Here is a 22,182-nt window from a genome sequence, read left to right as displayed (position 1 = left end):
CAAATAGAACAAAGAGGGAATATTACGTTGCATTTACTTTGGATAATGGCGTCTAAATTAATTAAAGGTTAAAAAAAAAGTTAGTAGGGACAAATTTGTCGTTTTGTCGCAGGCCCTGGTATTGTACCCGCGAAATCAAGAAAGATGATTTCATTGTAAAAGGACAAAAGTGAGAGAAAGAATACGTGTGGATGAGGAAGGAAAGAAGTTGTTAATGGATGAGATTTTTCACATTGATTGCTGATTACTTTCTCAATTCTTTTTAAAGTTGGGGAACTTTTGTTTTCTTCGTCAAAAAATATTACTATCAATAAACTTGAGCAGGTTTTGACTTGCCTTTTCTTTTTCTGTTTATTGCATCATTTTAATCTATCTTTTAAGAAATTCAGTGTCTGAATAAGTTTATGCTCATCTCGATTAATTTTATAAAATAACTATTATTTCCCAAAAAGGCTTAAATAGAAGAAAAGAAATTATGTAGTTTTTTTTTTCTCCTTATCCTTTGACCGTAAGTGGTAGGTGAGTGTACTTGTCAATTTTAGCAACTTTCTGTTAATTTGGTTGGTTTGATTTTTTCAATTTGTGGCCAACCGATTCGACCATCAAACGGATAAATGCAACTGGGTTAAAGTTTTCTTTTTTAGGTTCAAACTCAGGGGAAAAAAAAAGCCTTACATTTCAAAAAAAAATACTTTAATTGTCATGTTCTAACCGGTATAAAATAATCTTACAGAGTTGCGGTATAGTTTTGGACAATTCTTTTCATATAAATAAATATAACGACTTAACAGAATTTTGTATTTATAAGTTCTTTTTTTCTTTTTGGTTTTTCCGACTCAGAAAAGAATCAAAATTTTGACAAACAAAAATAAAGAAAACATCATTGTTCGGCCAGAAAAATGCATTTCTGATAGCCACTATTCAACTCTCTGATTCCAAGAATGTCCAAAGCAATGGGTTAATAACTGGCGAAATACGGAACTGGTAAAATTACTTAAAAAAGTGCCTCATATATTGTACTAGCCAATATTGGATATCGATATAATTCAGCAGTCCACTTAAATTACTAATAATGGACTTTCTTCTTATGGGATTCCCTTTTTCTTCAAAAAAAAAAAAGTTAGGTGGTGATTAATATTATGTATGGCACGCAAAAAGCTTGTGCAGAGAGCGTGGAGTGGAATAGAATCACCAACTAAAATCAGTCTAAACATAATTAGCCATTCACCATGCACACTCTCAAATACTGAAACTTGTCAATACCGCATACCATACTTGTGCATCTATTTATATTAAATTATAGAGAAAGAATCAAAGTTGTCGGCTTCGCGACCTATGCGCCTGCGCTTTTCCGAGTAAATAATACATTAATACATTATGAAAGGAACCAAATAAAATTAGTCATGCTAAAGCACAAGAAAAACAATCCTATCAGAATAAATGTAATGTACATGTAAAGCATGACTAGCACCCCATTGATTCCCACTTTTCCTCAGAAATAGAAAAAGGAGGATACCAGTCACTTTACAGAAGAAGATAAATTTGCTGCCGTCTATGTCGTCTCTTTTTCAGGCTACAGATATTCACAGGTACCTTTGCTGCTGTGTTCTGGGCATGCCAAGATTCTCATTCCAGTACTGGAGATTCCCCTTTATTCCTTCTTCCCTATAACTCGAGTCACCAAACCGAGTGCAACGGTTCTTCCTGATGATCTGAGGGACACCCTTCCAAGAGCTTTACAATTAGAATGCTCGTCAATGCAAACCATTCCTTGTAAAACCACCTAAAACCATCACAAACAAGCTTATCGAGATGAGTTGTCTATAACAAGCCAATTTTCAAAGAAAAGAAAAGGAAATACAAAAAATAAACATGAATCATGGGAGTTGCTTTTGTCAAAAACCTCGATTACAGCATTCTGCTTTGCCAGAAGACATCGAGGTGATTTCTTGGTCTCCTTTCCGGTCTTTGGATCAAGCAATGACACAATCCTCACAACTCTTGAAACCTCCTTAGCGTGGTGCACAAGAAATTCTAACTGCGTAGTTCCAGATATTAAGTGCTCTATAATCATTAACTATACATAAGACATAACCCCACCTTGTGGGATTATACGGGGTATGTTGTTGTTGTATACATAAGACATGACACAGAAATTTCTGAAAATTTTCACTAGAACAATCGATAATGGATGGTACCTGGGAGCCAATTAAAATTGGAACGACATTGTCCAGGATGAGGACCTTCAGTTCCAGATGATTTGCTACTGGAACAGGGAATTCCGGGTGGCACAAGACACCCCCCGCCATCACATGATTTGCATCAATACCCTGTAGATTGATAGTAACACTGTCTCCAGCTTTTGCAGTGTTACAAACCTGCGAATCACGTTCCAAGGAACGCACTGTTGCCATTTCTCTGAATGGCATAACTAAAACCTGGCCATGTTCATAACTAGGTGTTAGATGCATAGGTAGTAGTCTGTCAAATATAATGGAACTACACGGCCCACAAGATAGATTTTCTAAAGTTCTGCCGCAGCAGTTTGCTCTTTGATATATCAGATGTTCAGTGCCTTTGTCAGCTGAGTCATCATAAATTAAGAAAAAACAGCAAAACTCAAAGCTACTACTGCAACAGAACCCACTAAAGAAACTCAGATATCAAACCATAAGTGATTTCGATAAAAAGACTCATACATTAACACAAAAAGGTTGAGTCAAACCATTCAACAGCCTATATATAACGAACACAATTTTTTGTTTTTTGAATCCGATAAGAAATCTCATCATTATATATCTTTCATTTAATACAAAGCTGATTCTTTTTTGGAAGCCGATAAGAAATCTCATCGTTATATATTCTTTTATTTAAAACAAAGCGTATTTTTTAAGCCGATAAGAAATCTAATTATTATGTATCTTTCATTCAATACAAAGTCGGTTTTTTTATATAATGATAAGATTTCTTATCGGCTTCAAAGAAAATCGGATTTGTATTAAATGACAGATAAAATGATGATATTTCTTATCCGCTTTTAAAAAAATCGGCTTTGTGTTAAATAAAAGATTATAATGATGCGATTTCTTATCGGCTTTTTAAACACAATCCACGATACACAAAAGAAAGATGATTCTGATATAGCAAATACCTAATCACAGAAATAGCAACTGATGTTTTTCAAGACTTTTCACGAATTTTGAAGCGGGATAGCACACAAAAGCACAAACCAACACCCCTCTCGCCTAAAAGTGAGAAGTATGGACGAACGAAAGGGTACGAGAAAGGAATTTTGTAATAGTCTCCAGTACCTTATTTCCAGTTTGAAGAGCTCCCCTCTCCAACTTACCGCATATTGACACTTGTCCTTGAGACTGTGCTCTTACAACATCACATATTGGCATTAAGAATGGCTTCGAGTAATCTCTTTGAGGAGGTTGGAGAGAGTCTATTGCATCCAATAGGCAAGGACCTCGAAACCTGCAAGTTTTTGCAGCCATGTTCTTACTTCATGAGTTTGTCAAGAATCAAGACAAAACGGTACCTCAAGTAATTTGTGTTGAACAACTAATTTAATTTGATAAGCCCATATCAATCAACTAAACCTCAATCCCAAATTATTGGATTCAGACACTTGAATCCTCCATTTCCATTCTGCTCTATTCAAGTCCATCTCATTTCACTACTAATTAATCTTTTGAAGCAGATTAGGAGCTTCATGAAATTAAAAGTTCTCTAAATCTCATACTTATCTCATACACACAGATAGCAATCGATGCGTGTAATGCGTATTACTATCTGTTGCTGCATTTGTTTTGCATCTTGCTATTTTGTTGTCTATTTTCTTTTGAGCCGAGGGTCTATCAGCCTCTCTACCCCACAAAGGTAGGGATAAGGTTTGCGTACATCCTATGATACAAGTTAGTTGAAAGAGTTACAACTCAGCTGAGCTGGCAGAAGTTAGTTACAAAACTGTGAGTTAGTTACAAGCTGTTAGACAGTTCTGGTTGTTCAATTGTGAAGTAGTTGTGTAATCATTTCATATGATTCAGTTAGCAAGTCAAGTTGAACCATATAGCCTATTATACATGAAATCCAATTCATTCATTATCTCTTCTTTTTCTCTCTAACAACTTCTCTCAAATTAGCTATATTCTCGGTTAATACCCTGGTCTAGCATCCATCTTATTCAAGTTTCTTACTCCTAGATTAACTAATTCCACTAGATTATACTTGATTGCATCAATTGGTAGCAGAGCATTCGATCCTTGGCAGTAGAATAATGACCAGAAGCAGCGAAATTGTTACTAGAAGCAAAAATCAAGACCGACCAACTGAAGACATGGAGGATAAATTGACACAGATTCAAGATCAATTACTAAAATTGATGGAGGGTATGAATAACATGAATGATCTCAATCTTATGGTTGATAAGGAGATGATGGAATTAAGAACAACTATCAACCATTTGAATGGGAAAGGAAAGGAACAAGAAGTTAGAAGGGCTGAATCTTCATCAGTGGATAGGAGCTGCTCTGTTATAGTTTTGCCAGAGATGAGGAAGGAAAATCATGCTAATCATACCTAGGGGTGGCAAACGGGCGGGTACATATGGGCCGGATCGAAAATGGGTTGACAAAAAACGGATCAATTACTCATATTTAACACGGTTAAAAATGGGTTACCCGAATAATATGATATCCATCTTATCCATATTATCCAAAACTACTTCAAAGATGTTGGCTTCATGTAGCTAATATGGAGAAGATTAATTTACCATTTTGTCCACAAATTCAATCCCTTACATAGTTGCCATTTGTGAGAAGAATAGAACTTCAAACTTTTCAATGACCTCCAAGAAAATCTTTTTAGAAACTACCCATCCAACCCCACCCCCCACCACCCACTCCCCCCACCAAATCCAAATCTCCACCCAACTACCACCGACCCTCGAACACACTTGATTATATACACACCACCGTAGACCAACCCCCTCCCAAAGTTCTCTTTCATATATGGCTACTTTGCACTTCTGAAGACAATCCCAAAAAGTGACTATGTTTGTAAACTAGCCATTTTTAAAAGTGACACAAAAAAATGGCTATTTTTGTAAATTGACCATTTTTGAGAGGTGACATAAAAATGGTTATTTTTGCAAAAATACCGAAAATGCAAATTTGCAATAATAGCAACTTTTTTTTGTCATTTTTCAAAAAATGACCACTTTACAAAAGTAGCCATTTTTGTGTCACTTTAAAAAAAAGGCTACTTACAAAAGTGACCACTATCTTAGAAATGGCACATTGTAAAATGTTTATTTTAATACTTTCACAAAGAAGCTATTTTAAAATGGCTACTTTTGCAAAGTAGTTAGTTTTTAAAGGATTGTTTATGAAAATTGACTACTTTCAAAAAGTTACTATTTTTAAAAAATATCTACTTTCACAATGTGTCTATTTTCTAAAAGTGACTATTTTCTTAAGTGACTACTTTTGCAAAACGACTATTTTTGAAAAGTAGGCAAATATTTTGAAAAAGCGGCTACTTTTGTAATTTGATTACTTTTGTAAACCTGTTATTTTTCGAAAGTCACTACTTTCACAAAATGTCTAGTTTTGCAAAGTTGAGAGATAGAGGGTGGTGGTGAGGCGAGAGCGGGGGTGGAGCAATGGGGTAGCTGAGAGGAGGTAGTGGGGGGGTGAGGGGAGGGTAGGGTTGGGGGGTAGGAGCGTAGAAAATGTTTTTCAAAACATTTTGACTAACCAAACATGGAAAAATTGGAAAACATTTCCTCCATACCAAACACACTCTATATGTTGTGGGTTTATCCATTTTATTTAATTTACCCATATTTTAAGTAATATGGGTTGAAGACCCATTTTAAATAGAGTATATCCAACCCACTTAAAATGGATAACCTTATTTTTTACCCATTTTGCCACCTCTAATCATACCCCTACACATACTTTGTAACTTCTTTACAAGATATTCTAGGTTGGAATTTCCCAAATTTTTTGGCCATGATTTGAGGACTTGATTATATAAAGTAGACCAATTCTTTGCTATGGATGAAGTTCCTTTTGATCAAAGGATTAAGGTAACTTCAATTCATCTAGAAGGAGAGGCAATAGCTTGGCATAGGTCATGCATGATTCATGAGGGCAAGGAATTCAGTGTTAGATCCAACCTGGACTGAGTATGTTCTAGCTTTAAATGAAAATTTTGGTGAAGAGTTTGAAGATCATATGGAATCATTGAAAAATCTGACTCAAACTGGTAGTTTTAAAGAATACCGGGCTGAGTTTGATAAACTATTGACGGTTGTGAATTTGTCAACTGAGAATACCATCAGTTGTTTTTTAGGAGGACTCAAACCTGAGTTAAATAAAGCTGTTAAAATTTAGTCACCAAGAACACTCATGCAAGCCTACAAGATTGCAAGGTTCCAAAAGGAGGTGTTTGAAGCTCAAGCTAAGATTTGAGGCTTGAAACCCATAACCAAACCAGTTCAAACTGCACTTTTACCTACCCCAAACCACTATAAACAACACAATGTCCAAAAACAGCCAATACCAAACTCTAGCTTCAAGAAACCTTTTGAACCAAACCAAAATAACCAAAACTGTCTAACAACTTGTAAATAACTCTAAAAGTTTTGTAACTAACTTTTGCCAGCTCAGCTGAGTTGTAACTCCTTCAACTAACTTGTATCAATAAAACCTTTAGTTAAAAAAGATGGAGCAGGTGCCCAACTTTTCATGATGTCATTAGTAGTTACTGAACCTGAAGGTATTCAATGTCACAGTATTCAAGCTACTCAAAGTGTTGAAACATTGCCAGATTTGTCTGCACTTTTAAAACAGTACTCTTGCATCTTTGAACTGCCCACTACATTACCTCCTCATAGGGGTTCATTTGATCATAGAATTCCTCTTAAAGAAGCATCTAACCCTGTCAACAAGAGGCCTTATAGGTACCCGGGGTTAAGAAGGATGTTATTGAAAAACTGGTACTGGAAATGTTTGATCAAGGTGTCATACAGCCTAGCACTAGTCCTTATGCTCCTTATGCTTCTCCTGTTGTATTGGTTGGAAAGAAAGATGGGAGTTGGAGACTAAAGGGAGTTGGAGACTCTGTGTTGACTATAGAGATCTGAATCAAATGACCATTAAGGACAAATTTCCCATACCAATAATGGAAGATTTACTGGATGAATTAGGTGGTGTTGAGATCTTTTCTAAAATAGATCTTAGAGTTGGTTACCATCAACTGAGGATGGCTGAAGGAGACACTCACAAAACTACTTTCAAAACTCATGAAGGACATTATGAGTTTTTGGTGATGCCTTTTGGTTTGACCAATGCACGTCATCATTCCAAAGTTTCATGAATGTTGTTTTCAAACCATTACTAAGGAAATCAGTTCTGGTATTTTTTGATGATATACTGATTTATAGCAAGAGTATGACTGCTCATGCAGATCATGTGAGAGCTGTTTTTGAACTAATGAAGCAGTATCAGTTATATGCAAAGATGTCTAAGTCCGCATTCAGAGTGGCTAAGGTGGAGTATCTTGGTCATTTTATAAGTGCTGAAGGAGTGTCAACTGATCCAAAGAACATTGTTGTTGTTTAACATTGGCCTTTACCTACTAACATCAAGCAGTTGAGGGGTTTTTTGGGTCTTGCAGGTTATTATAGAAGATTCATCCAAGATTTTGGAGCTATATGCAGACCATTACATGACTTATTGAAGAAGGAAGGGTTTGTATGATCTGACGAAGCTACTGCTGCCTTTACTACTTTGAAGCATGCATTAATTTCTGCTTCTGTATTAGCTATGCCGAACTACTCTCAACCCTTTTTAGTTGAAACAGATGGCAGTCGGAAGGGCATTGGGGCTGTGTTAATGCAACAAGGACATCCTATTGCTTATATAAGCAAATCCTTGGCCCCTAGACATCAAGCAATGTCAGTATATGATAGAGAGCTGTTGGCTCTCATTTTTGTTGTTACAAAATGGTCACATTATTTGTTGGGTACTCACTTTATTGTTAAGACAGATCAGAAAGCCTTAAAACACTCGTTGGATCAACAGGTGCACACAGATTTCCAAGTTGCTGGAATATCTAAACTAACGGCTTTTGATTTTTCCATTGAATACAAGAAAGGTTCTGAGAATAAAGCAGCAGATGCATTGTCCAGGATGCCTGATGCTGAACTTTTGGCTATCTCATTACTCACTCCCAATGATTCTTTGTATTTACAAATTCAGAATTCTTGGGTGAATGATCCATCATTGCAGGAGCTGATTCTTAGACTACAAGCCCAACCTTGCAAGAGTTATACTTGGTGTAATAATCAGCTCAGATGGAAGGGAAGGGCAGGTTAGTCATTGGTAATGATAATCAACTAAGGAGATCTATCATTGAATTATGGCATAGCACAACTCAAGGCGGACACTCTGGTATGGATGTAACTATTCAGAGGTTATAGTCTTTATTTCATTGGAAAAATCTTATTTCTGATGTGAGGAATTTCATTAATAAATGTGATATTTGTCAAAGGCATAAATATGATGCTGCAGCATCACCAGGTCTGTTAAAACCTCTTCCCATACCTGAGGGAGTTTGGACAGATATATTGTAACATCCCGTAAATCCGAGTTAGGTGTGAATGTGTAAAAATCTAGTGTTAACATGATATTATATCTATATGAATCCATTCTTGATGAATTCGGGTGGAAGATGGCCGTTTTGAAGCCAAACCAACAATTGAAGTTCTTAAGGGCTCTTAACTTCGCCTAAGTTTTGGTAGGTCTGTCTTCTGGGCGATTTTCATGAAAATGTGTTGCGAATTTGGAAAAACTTCCTTGATGAAAGTTGTAGATCTTTGAAATAGCTTTCCAACGGTAGGTCGCCCAGCCCGAGCAAAGCTATGTACAAAAAGTTATGTCCGTTTTACTGAAGGGCACAAAAGCTGGAGATTTCGCCCAAAGTACGCCCAGAAAGTACGGGCCGTACTTTAAAGTACGGGACGTCCTTTTGGACGTACTTCTTCCGTTCTTCACTGGTTTTGGCAGCCTAAGTACGGGCTACAAGTACGGGACGTACTTCAAAGTACGGGACGTACTTGTAAGCCGTACTTTCACCGTTTCTGGCAGAAAATTTGGGTTTAAAATGGGTATGGTTTTATTTTGTTCCCATTTTTTTTTTCATCCTTCCAAACCCTAAGCACGAAAATTATCTCTCCAAGTCTTCAAATCAAAGGTAAGAACACCCTTAACATTACTAATCTATTCTAACATCAAACCCATGATTCTTGTGATCAAAACCTAGGGTTTGCAGCATAATTCTTCCTAAAGTGATTCAAGCTAGGGTTTGGGTGTTCTACATTAGAAAAGTGAATTGTTAAACTTTGTTTAACATATTAAGGTACGTCTCTTTTAAAAATCATTTTTGACTATAAGGATGATTTGTATGTCTCTCTTTTTGAAAAGTTATTTTGAATAAAAATCACTTTTGAACCTATTGTTGGGAGTATAAATTTTATTCAAGATTCTTTAATAAATGAAAGGAAAAGTAATCTTTTCATGCTTCTTGAACTCTAATTCATGTCTAAATAGTGGTTAATGTATGTGACGGGACAAACCCACATTAAACCTAGATTGTAACAAACCCTATATATGTATAAGATATTATGAATGTTTTCCTCCATGAGAGATGCTTAATAATGATGGTTAAGAGAGTTGTTAATGACATTCTCCTCGATGAATCGGGACATGGAAATCTTTTGTAAAGAGGTTATAAGTTTTTAAAACATTGATTGAAATGACTTAATCTTTACGATACGGCATAATGAATCTTAATGTTAATTGATGGTGTGACATACCTTGAGACAAATTGTGAATCAAACACATGCTATGAACTTTGTTGTTGTGTTTGGCCCAGCTACTCGGAGGAAGGGTAGCAACCATGGATCCTAGTGTAGTAATTGCCTAGCCATTCGGGAGGAAGAGCGGCCATCGGTTCGCTACCCGGATTGCGTTAATGCCTAGCTATTCGGGAGGAAGGATAGCCACCGAGAATTCCATATTCGGTGTGGCGCGCCGTGTGACAAGGAGCCTTTACGGTCACCCCTTCGACGTGCTTGATTCTTGTTCCGTATCGATACGTGTGACATTCTTATTTTCTCATGAATTTGTTGTCGTTAATTATGATCAATTAGAAAGGCATATTTGAAGTTGTACCTTGACAAGAGGCCTTATAATCGTTTTAATAATTCTTATCGAGATACACAAACCGAATAACTGCTCTTACATTGGTTTTATACGATTTTCGGGATCGATTTCTTTATGTATTATTTTACTTTATTTTCGTATTACTTTTTGTCCCAGGCACTCCCCGAGTACGAAGGCATTCGTGCATACCATTGTTGTTTTTGATGGTATGTTAGGTAACGGAAGAAAGGTGTTCTTGATACTCCGTGCGTTTAGGAAGGACTTGTCGTTGCGCTAATTTGGCGAGCCCACACATTCGTTCGTGACACCCTATTGATTTATTTATTCATTACATTAGTTTTCCGAGTCGCGTCCCGACGAGTCGACTATTATTACTTTATCTTAGAAGCTCCCTAGTATACATTTGTGGGTAGTTGTTGAGTTATTGATTAACTCTTGGGCACAATGTTATGTTTGACAAGTATAGATAACTAAAGACTTCCGCTGATTTAATTCTTATATGCATGATTTGTTTACCTTTGTTTTATAAACTGTTGGAGGCGAATGTTGAACCTGGAGGGTTCAAGTGTTATTATTGTATCATTTAGGTTCTTCCGATGTTGTTCATGACGTCGGATGCCGGTCATGTCTAGGGTGGGTTTTGGGGCGTGACATATATGCTTGGACTTTATTGAAGGACTTCCAAAATCACATGGTCAGGATGTGATCTTGGTTGTGGTGGATAGATTGAGCAAGTCTGGTCCTTTCTTAAGCCTGCACCACCCCCATACTGCTCAATCAGTTGCTCAATGTTTTCTAGACCAAGTGTCCAAGTTACATGATATGCCAGTTATAATTACTAGTGATAGAGATCCAGTGTTTTTGAGTTCAATCTGGCAGGAGTTATTTACACTCCAAGGAGTACAGTTGCATAGATTCCCAGCTTACCACCCTCAAACAGAGGTGCCGAACAGAACTTTTGAAACTAATTTGAGGTGTTTTTGCTCAGATTGTCCCAAGGATTGGTCCAAGTATTTGCTCTTAGCTGAATGGTGGTACAATACCACCTATCATTCCACTTTCAAGTGCACTCCTTATGAGGTGTTGTATGGACAAAAAACCCTATTCATCCTCCTTACTTGGGTGGAGAAACTGCTATTGAGATGGTTGATAGATCATTAGAAGCAAGGGAGGCTATTATTCAGTTACTCAAGCTTCACTTGGCCAGGGCTCAACAAAGGATGAAGGATGTTGCCAATAAACACAGGTCTGACAGATCATTTGAAGTGGGAAAATGGGTGTATCTGAAATTAAAACCTTACAGGAAAGTTTCAGTTGCTACTAGACCCTTTAATAAGCTTGCTGCTAAGTATTATGGGCCATATCCTATTGAAGCTAAGGTTGGTAAAGTAGCTTCTAGGCTTTTGCTGCCTACTGAGGTTCCCACATTCCAGGTTTCTCAATTGAAGAAGTGCCATGAGGTGCCAATTAGTATTAACCATCCTCCTGTGCTTCACTTATCTAGTCCTCGTTGTCCACTTCCTGAGTCTATCTTGAAGAGAAGACTAGTGAAAAGGGGAACAAAGCCGTTTGTCAAGTTTTGGTCAAATGGACTGGCATTGCTGCTGATCAGGCTACTTGGGAGTATCTTTCTGAGTTACAGCAGAGATTTCCATCCTTTGATCCTTGAGGACAAGGATGTTCTTCACGGAGGGGTATTGATACATGTTAGTTGAAGGAGTTACAACTCAGCTGAGCTGGCAGAAAGTTAGTTACGAAACTGTTTTAGTTACAAGCTGTTAGACAGTTTTGGTTGTTCAATTGTGCGGTAGTTGTGTAATCATTTCATAAGATTCAGTTAGCAAGTCAAGTTTAACTATATAGCCTATTATATATGTAATCCAATTCATTCATTGATCATAATACAAAATCTCTTCTTTCTCTCAGCTTCTCTCAAATAAGCTATATTCTCTGTTAATACCCTGGTCTAGCATTCATGTTCTTCGAGTTTCTTACTCCTAGATTAACTAATTCCACATTGCATCATGCTACCCTCCCCAGGCCCCACTTGTGGGATTACACTGAGTATGTCGTTGTTGTATAACACTAAGCCAATTATCTCAACTAGTTGGTATCACCTAAATGGATCTATTATTTTTAGCTAAATCTGCACCGATTCTAGAGTTTGTAGGTTTTCTAAGACAAATTCCCTCCTTGCTCAAAAAGAAAAAGACCAATTCCGTCCTTGCAATTTTAAGACTGCCTCGTTCCCTTTCATCATCTTCAATCATCATATTGCCCCACATACTCACTGCTGCCCATGGAGATCTATGTAGGATATGGTGAATAATCTCAGGCCACATTCTATCATTTTGTTCTCTCTGTGTGCTCTTCTGTTATTTGTTGAATATGTCATCTCTAATCTGTGTACATCTACAACATTCATCTTATGGATATGTTGGGTTTTAGATATCCAAAATTCACTTCCATTTACATTGTAGAACTACAATTACTAACAAATTTAACTCAATGGCACAGTCTTCATCTTAACATGTAAGTCGACCTTTAAGTTATTGATATCTAGGAAGAATTTCGCTATTTTGAATTCCAGCTACCTATTATTAAGAACTCTTTATTATGTGTGATAAAGTTGAGAGACGTGACTAGCATTAACTATACTAGTAAGGTTATGCTTTTCTTAAAACCATAGACCTGTGACACAAGAAACAGGAAGGAAAAAAAAAAAAAAGAGGATGTTAGTAGGCTAACCAGGACAACAACCGTGACTCTGATGGACCTGTCACCAAATTTTGGTTTGCCATGGCACTTAGGGGAATCCATGCTACTGAAGAATCTTTAAACTTACAAGCACGGAGGAATGAGCCTAACTGTTTCTTAATTGCATCAAATCGTTCTTTGGAGTATCCCACTGCGTCCATTTTGTTAACAGCAATTATAATCTGATCCACCCCGAAGCTTTTGATAAGTTGTGCATGCTCTCTCGTCTGACCTCCAGTAGCATCAATACCTGCTTCAAATGCACCTACTGAAGCATCAATTACAAGAATTGCTGCATCTGCTTGTGTTGCTCCTGATATCATATTTGGGACAAAGTCCCTGTGGCCTGGGGAATCAAGCAGAACAACACGGTAACATTTAGTGTTAAAGTAGGCAACACCCACTGTCATAGTTATTCCCCTCTCTCTTTCTTCAGCACTCTCATCCAATGCCCAAGCATAAGCAAACGACCCTTTTCCCTGATTGAATAGACAACAGAGTTGTCAATAACCTCGTAAAGATTTGAAATCGTCTTACAAAAAGGATGAAGATTGAATAATCACTTGCTGCTTAGCCTCTTTTTCATATTTGTGCATTTCTTTCTGGGATATCCGCCCCAAAAGGTGTAGCAACCTTCCTGACAGTGTTGACTTCCCAGAATCCACATGGCCAACCTACATATTGAAAAGAATGGCGACTAAAAAGCAGTGTAATATACACTATCAAGAGAATGTAAACTAAGGACTTACAATTGCAAGATTTAGCTGGTTGAAGTTGTCTTCTATTTGAGGAGGCTGTACAATTTTCTGAGGCTTACTCTTTGAGCTTGATGTTGCACTGTCACTCTTTCCAATATCCACATTGCAAGGCTTTGATGATGTAGACATATCATTTAAGTTGCTTGTTACACCATTATTTCCCCTAATTTCCGTAGAAGGACCACTATCCTTCAAATCACCGTGTTTAACTTTTGCTAATGATGTTGAAGAACTTGGATCTCCTTCCAATTCTATTTTAACTTCTGTACTCTGTTCTTTGTTATTTGAAGGGGTATCTAACTGTAAGACCTTGTCAGTATCAGCTGAAAGGAGACCAACAATGCAAATAAAAGATGTCAAAACTCTCCAAAAAGAAAAAATATATAAAAAACATAAGAAAACAGTTACACAACTAAGTGTTCAAAAACCTAGAAAGGGTACTCGTGAACCCCTACCTAAGTTAGACAGGGCAAAAGAAAAGAAAAGCAGAAGTTTCGTGGAAAAACACTACATTAACAATTCCACGGATATCTAAATGAGATCTAAGACTTACATTGATTTTACAAGAAATTCAGCCTAGTCATACTGAGTTTATTTGACAAACCACTAGAAAAACCTTAAAATGCCGTGTATTTACTCACTCTTCCAAGGAGAAAAGAAAGAAGATTATGGTGGAGAAAAAAAAGTAAGGAGCACTTTGTGCAGCCTGGAGGAAAGGGAGCAATAAACAATAAATTATTGTAAGAAATCATTCACTCAGTGTCCAGGTGTGTTTCAAAGACAACAGCCAGACACCTTTGCTCTCTCAACATAAATTCTCAAAAAATACTGATATATCTTTCCGACCAGGAGATCACTTGTAGTGACCCTCCATTGACTATTTCCAAGGCTCCATCTTCGTCAATGAGGCCAATTCAAGAATGGTTGATGCATTAAGATTCACTGATTGCAGGTACTTTCTCATTTATTTTTGCAGTTAACTAAAGCATGAATCGAGTACCTTTGGGAGGTAATCTGGATGGTGCTATTCTACTCAGTACTAAATCGTCTGGAGATGGGGATTCAAACTTGAAACGTACTGCACCATCATTAGCATATGTTAGGTAATGGATTAAAAGCAAAGATGGTCAATTACTGAACAGAGATAGAAGTAATATAATGGCAAACACAATTTTTCAAGCAAAGGGGGGGGAAAAAATGGAAGTTCATATGTCTATAGACCGGACTGTGCTCGAGCATGTGCAGACCTATATCAATCTTGCAGTGGCTTTGAGTGCAAAAAGCTCTGTATAAATCATGAAACTGTCCACACATATTTCCAGGCCTGTAGAAGTTAAAGCAATCTTCGGTCTTAAAAGAGTAATTCTGTGCTTCAGAGTTTATAGCCTTTTTTGGTTTCTGAAGCAGCAGTGATGGAAATAGAGACTCAGCCATTACAGATGCTCCAGAATCTTTACATATGCCACCAACTGCACGGGAACCATCTACTCTATGAAGAAGCAAGCAGACCACACATGAAACAACAAGCAGAACAGACAAGACCTATACATAGTTATGTTAAAAAAGGTAGTTTGTCCATACAACATAACGATGTTTAATAACCTTCAAAATAGGCAGACCAAGAACAGAGTAGAAATGCCCAAAACATTCAAATAAGCATTGTTTTATAGTAAGTAAATAAAGCATGAAATAACATTAAGAGATGGACCAACCATCTAATAATTCCATCTCCCTAGCCCCCAAAGAAAATGTTTTCTCATGTTCTGTATAATGCTTTGGTCCATAGTGCAAGTAAGCAAAGCACTTCACAACTTCACACGTGTGCTAGTCAGCTAGATGGTAGTAACAAATTTCATAGAGACAAACATGAAACAAAATCAAGGAGAATGCGACCGAACTACCCAAGGAAACAGTTCCTCTTCCCAGCCCCCAAAAGAAAATGCCTTCTCATGTTCTCTATTTCCCTGGTCCATACTGCTAGTATTCACAAGTGTGCTATAGGGTAGTACCAAACTTCACAGAGAGCATATATATACCAACAGACAAATAAGCAATAAGTAAAGCATGAGATAACATCAAGGAGAATTGCAACCAATGGACTACCAAGGAAACAAACAAACCGTTCCCTCTCCCTGGCGCCCCCAAAAGAAAATGTTTTCTCATGTGTAGTAATACAACAAGTCAACAACAACATACCCAGTATAGTCCCACAAGTCCCACAAGTGGGGATTCTCATGTTTAGTAATGGAGATGGAAAATACAGTAAGGAAATCTGTTTATAAGTGTGTTAAGCGTAGTAACAAATTTCACAGAGACACGCATATAGACCCCGGGGACAGGTTCAGGAGTTGCTAACCTGTATTTTCTTTACTGCCGACACAATGTTTGACCAATGGATTACGAAGGACTCCACATATATCACATACATTCATAGCATCTTCATTATCAAATGTACAAATGGGACAACGCCAAACCCCCGCCTTAACCGACTCCTGTTTTGACCTTGTGTCTGGTGGCACACCTGCAGCAAATTGTTAAAAAACATATTAAGTTCTTCAAAGTTCTCTTTATATTTAAGAGGTGCCGCTATTTCCAGGACCTATGATCATGGTAATCAACCATAAACATTTAACTATGCAAACAAGAAATCTCATTGATATTTCCTGTGATCTTTCATGTAATAGTACTAGTTTCACACTTAGCATAGAGAGGAAAAAATGGCATTAAGGACCTCAATTTAAATGGTCATGAAGTTGCATAAGATATCATTATCTGTAGAGTACCAAAAACTTTGGGATATTCCAGCATGGGAGACAAAAATTGAGACAAGGTGGGTATAACTTTTAGAAAGTTTTCTAAGAAATTAAGCAAATCATATCTTAAGCCTGGAAATAGTTTGAGTAACTTGTTAAGTATTTTTATCCTTCTATGAATCCCAGTGAGTAGTATAGAGCAGCCCCACACAACAACTAAATGTTCTCCACCAACCTACTTTAAGAAACATAGTCAACAACAGAATAATGACACATAAATTATTGCTGTAACAGTTCAGAGAAAAATAACAAGATACAGCAAGTCATCACAGTTTAATGGACAATACCATGAATTTTAATTAGCTTGCACAAATGAATTTGGAAGTACTTAAATGCTTTTATTCAAACATGACATCAACAAAGGTATGTCAGCATTACAAAGAAGTAATCTCAGTAAGTTTAATGTCATCTGCTATTCTTATTTGTTAAGTGCTTGAGGGGAGATGGAACAGAATTGTGCAGCCTAGAGATATTAAGCATTGGGAATCTCTCAAGCCCCCTAAAAAGGGCAGAGATACTCACCATCTTCCACTGCATAATCATATCCATCATCATCGTCATAACTGTAATCTTCATAGTGATCAAAATCTTCCTGGTAGTTAACTCCAGAATTTGCCTTACGAGGCATGGTGAACTTTCAGCTATGCCTGAAAATCATGTACTTAAATGGTTAACGTCTTGATAAATCAAACCCACATTATCAAGGTGTGACATAAATGTTTAATCCAGCAAATCCAACAGTAAAACAAAACACAATTTTCCTTTTTCACTCTGAAATAAAGTAGAATACAAATGTAATTTACCTTGACGATGATGACTTCATTTGGAAAACATCTCCAACTGATTTACAGACCAGGAAAACCTATCCCAGTCTGTGCAGAAAAATCATAAAATACACAGAAGACAGGAAGACCTTCTCTGATTGTGCCGAGTGTGGGGGGAAAAGATTATAGTTTCCTGTCCAATCAAAGAAGCTACTAGATTAGAAAAAGGTTTAAATTAAGATTCTTCATAATGTTCATCCTATCTCTGCTCACAACTGGTTATATGTTAGATGACTCAGCTTTTCAATCTGTTGAAACAAGCTCTCAAAAGGAAGATAACACAGTTATGAATACCAATAAATTTGCTTTGCAGTTATGATGTGGAGGAACAATGTCATACACAAGCTATATCTATCAGTTTCTGTGTTTATCCTCGTGTATGTATATAGATATCTATATGACTTGTCTCGTTCTACTATTTGTTTCAATTCCAGGGAAGAGCCATGAAATTTAAAAATAAAGTTAACTAAGAATGCCAACAGAGTAGACTCCAGCTAGTTTGTCACGTTTGTAGTTACAAAAGTTCTACGAAGACTGTATTATTCTACCTACTTATATAAAGACTGTATAAGTTGTTTTCTTAATTCCCATCAATTTCGGACGACCAATCAGTTTATCCGCACCCGTTGGTTCTCAAAAAGTCCCAACAGAGGAAACAAATTATATGGAGGATGGAAAATACACTACAGGATTTATTTAGCAGTGGCGTCTACTTGATCATTTAATCTGCAGCTTTTATGTATCTCGAGTTAAAGAATTATAGCAATAGTTAAACACTACAAATTCAAGTCAAACCGTTTATTTTGCCAAGCTAATAGAAGATCTAACAAGAGTCCCAGAAGAGTAATTTGTTTATAACCGTGGTGTCTGGGCCAGCTTGCTTGCACCTCGACCAATTCCACGTTATCAGTTACCTCAAAAGACATGATTAGCTCACAATGTATTTATTTTCAAGTAATGAAAAAGTTAATATACTTCATAGCAAGATATTAAATAAAACAAAATGCAGTAGTACTGTAGGCCAGATAAGTGAACAGAGTGATATACCATATCAAGGCTGATAATATAGCTTCAGTTAATCGACAACAACTGAGGTTAAACCTAAGAGAGAAGCTATGGAATGAAAATATCCAAGAGCAGTTCTTGTGGAGAATTAAAATGTATTGATCTGTGTATTTTGTACAAGCTACAAGTATATATACATACCAGACTAAGTGACGACTAACTACCAGCTGTCAACTATCACAAATATGCACCATAATTACAAAACTACCCCTGACTATTCTATCTCTCAATAGGTTGTGATTCAGCTCAATGCTTGGAAGGTTAAAAAAAGTGTATGGCAAGTAATATATTCAAATTAAAGACAAGAAGACGAACTGCGTAACAAATAATTAGGAAAAAACACACACAAATAGACAGCCCAAAATTAATGTAATTTGTAGAGAGAAATCAGTTAAGGGTTTGTGGCAGATGAATGGCAAGGCAGTGAGAGCAGAGGATAAGCAATTTCGAATCTTAAGCTTACTTACTGCTGTCAACACCGGCCAACAACAGTTGAAGAATGGGAAGAAACAGTATTGAGAAGTGTGATTTTGCTGCAATGTTGATGATTCGTTATAAAGCCATGATTCCCTGTAAAATCCTTTCTAGCTTCCTTTATCTTCGGTTTTATACCTTTCTTTTTCTTCTCATTCGGGAAATTTCCTAAATACTGAACTACAGTTGAAATTGGAAAAGTAGAATGACGCGGTTAATTAGCATAATTGCACTTTGGTTAAGGTACTAGAATCCTATTTTGATATGGGAAAATTACGGTAAGTGTCTATTTTTGAAAATATTTATGTCACGTAGCCCATTTTAGGTATAAACATCCGATTTAATCCATATTTGTGTATAAACTATTATATAACTGTATACTACTAGTAAATAATTAGATTTTTATATTGTTTCTCGCGCTAGTTGTTTGAGTGTATTTAATTAGCATAATTGCGTGTATTTTTTCACTTGTGACAGAATTATTGAACATTATGTTAGTGACACATGCTTTTAAATTGCTTCACATGTAACATGTTCATTATCAAATCTCTTCTGATGGATCATCTTCTTCTTCCTTTTTTTTTATTTGGTTATTAAGGCCTGAATTGAGGTTACCTGTGGAAGATACAAATAAATACTTGTTAAATTTGTTCACAAAAATTATAAATTTCGATGATGTATAGTCTTCACTTTTAAAATTTTACCTTTCTCATTAAATAAGATTCTAATTGACCTTATTCAAATCATCAAAATTGTTCAAACTAACAGGAATTGATATAATAAACTACAATGATGTTTTGTCGTGGATGTGTGGGTATACTATAAGAGATAGGATTAGAAATTAAGATATTTAGTATAAGGTCGAACTGGCTTCAGTAAAGAACAAGATGATAGAAGCGAGGTGAGATGTTTTGGGCATGTGAAGAGGAGATGCACGAATGCCCAGTGCGGAAATGTGAGTGGTTGGCTATGGATGGTTTTGGTAGAAGTAGAGGTAGCTGAAAGCAGTATTGGGGAGAGGTGATTAGACATGACACGACACGTATTCAACTTACTCAGAACATCACCTTAGATAGAAGGTTATGGATGTCACGGATTAGGGTAGAAAGTTAATAGGTAGTTGAGCATTGTCCCGCTTGTCCTTCTATACTAGCAGTCGTAGTATTATCGTTGTAGTTTCTTGCTCTTCGACTTCTGTTATTATTTATTGTCTCTTGTACTTCAATTATCGTATTAACTTTTGGTAGTAATTGTTCCTTTTTTCAGACTTCTTTATATAGCATTTTGTCATAGCCTTTTCATTTTTGTTTTTTCTTCTCTGGACTGTTTTGAATTGCTTTTCTTGAGTAAAGGGTCTATCGGAAACAACTTCTCTAACTCTCAAAGCAGGCCTGTGCACAAATCGGTTCAATCCGAATTTCCAAACCGATTCGGAACAATTCGGATAATTCAATTTGGATAATACAATTCGATTTCGAATTACAAATGCAATTGTAAAATATTATGGTTTAACGGTTCGGATATGGTTGGCTTCAATTATCAACCACGCCGATCCGAACAAACCGAATTTATATGCCACTAGTGACTAATATGACTAATTTGGTATATGTAATGTGGTGTTGGCGGATTTGTATTCTTGCACAAGTTGTGAAGCTCTTGTTTTGCTATTTATATGCTATTATGCTTGCAAGTTTATGATTTTTTCTTGGTTATAAGGTTGCAAATTTAGGATCTCATTATTTTTTGTTATGTTTATTCTAAAACTTAAATGAAATAGTTACTTGTTTAAATTTCGAATAAACCGAACAAATCGATTTGTGTAACCAAACCGAAATAATAAAAAATGAATCGAATTGAACCTAGAATAGATCGAGTTTGGGTGAGAATTTTAGAAAGTCGAAATTCGAAATTTCAACTCGATGATGGCCAAAACCGAACCGAACTGATTCGTGCACAGGCCTATCTCAAAGTAGGAGTAATGTCTGCATACATTTTTCCCTTTTCAGACCTCGCTTTGTGAGATTATATTGAGTATGTTGTTGTTATTTTTGTGAAGACCTGCAAAAATAAAGATTAATGGATTAAAGCATCAGACATTAATCCATTATGTTTTTAAAAGTGGCAAATGTTTGTCTAGTGATGAAAAAAGGATTACAACTACAAAGGAAAAGGCTTTAACATTCACGAAATGGAGCAATTATGTCATTCGTTAATAATTGGGGTCAATATTACCTTTCTCATTACAACTCTGTGCCATATATACCCTTTTACGCGAATGGAACCCACACCCTTGATTATTAGCCTTTAATTATTTTTAGTAGTACAAGATACATTATCTAAAAGACACCACAATACGACCTCCCACCCTTTTAACTTTCTACTTTTCTTCCCGTTCCCACCAGGTGACTCAATGATAATCCAAAATCCTTTTTCTTCCAATAAGATTAATAAAAGAATCATTAATCTTTAACGAAGGATACATATGAGCCACTTCTATAATTAATGGGAGCGAATTATTAGCCTGATTATAACGAATGACAAAATTGATCCATTCATGAAGTTCACCTTTTTCAAAACACAAATTATTTGATGAATGCATCATACTTGATTTAAAAATCGGACAGAACTGTATTGATTTGACATAAAACATACAAATGTCTCCAAAACATGATATGAAATTATCTATCCTCTTAAAAAGTATAACAATATGTAAATACATTTTATGTAAAGAAACTACTATAATATTCATAAAACGGGAATTTAACATTAATTTATTTTTATGGGAAGAATAAAGAATCTCTCTCCCATGGCATGATAAATATTTTAAATATATAGGGTAGGATGGTTAAGAAATGGTTAAATCAGCATTATTAAGCGGTTAGCGTGCAAAGAATGAACTAGAAGAATGGAGGAATGCCAATTTGAGGGACGAGATACCTATTACCGTCGTGAATACTATGATGACTAAATGGAAACTGCCTCCGCTTTCCACAATAAAATGTAATGCCGATGCCTCCTACAATATCCATGCAGGTTTAGTGGGGGTAGATATGGTGCTACGTGATCACTTGAGTCAATTTATTGCTGGAAAAACAATATTTCTCAAAGAAACTCTGGATGGAAATTTGGCGAATTACTCTTAGTTTGATGCTTTAGATTTTGATTGTAAAACTTTTTTCAAAGTTACCGTTTTTCTTTGTCGTTTGTTAAGGAATCAGTGAACCATATTGCTCACTGTCTCGCTAGAGCATCT

At 36.3% G+C, this 22,182-nt stretch overlaps 1 protein-coding gene across 7 annotated transcripts; it reads right to left on the bottom strand.

Annotated features, from left to right (window-relative positions):
* Nucleotides 1–1,309: 1,309 nt before the first annotated feature.
* On the bottom strand, nt 1,310–19,159 carry LOC132044823 (uncharacterized). 7 transcript variants are annotated; one of them, XM_059435353.1, is made up of 13 exons: nt 18,919–19,159; nt 17,370–17,523; nt 17,089–17,213; nt 16,110–16,274; nt 15,001–15,237; nt 14,754–14,831; nt 13,745–14,076; nt 13,559–13,669; nt 12,987–13,474; nt 3,312–3,480; nt 2,199–2,438; nt 1,904–2,038; nt 1,310–1,783 (listed from the first exon to the last, which is right to left on the bottom strand). In XM_059435353.1, exons 3-13 carry the CDS (start codon nt 17,192–17,194, stop codon nt 1,652–1,654), a joined length of 2,193 nt encoding a protein of 730 aa, XP_059291336.1. In that variant the 5' UTR covers nt 17,195–17,213; nt 17,370–17,523; nt 18,919–19,159; the 3' UTR covers nt 1,310–1,651. The 7 variants fall into 7 exon arrangements, with proteins under 7 accessions (XP_059291336.1, XP_059291334.1, XP_059291338.1 ...); XM_059435351.1 differs by having other exon boundaries at nt 18,923–19,159; XM_059435355.1 differs by having other exon boundaries at nt 15,001–15,222; nt 18,923–19,158.
* Between the last annotated feature and the right edge of the window lie 3,023 nt (nt 19,160–22,182).

The sequence above is a fragment of the Lycium ferocissimum genome, unplaced genomic scaffold (assembly GCF_029784015.1).
Source record: "Lycium ferocissimum isolate CSIRO_LF1 unplaced genomic scaffold, AGI_CSIRO_Lferr_CH_V1 ctg525, whole genome shotgun sequence".
NCBI lineage: Eukaryota > Viridiplantae > Streptophyta > Magnoliopsida > Solanales > Solanaceae > Lycium > Lycium ferocissimum.
The sequence above is the reverse complement of the archived record's forward strand: the minus strand, read 5'-3'. Positions and strand labels throughout refer to the sequence as shown.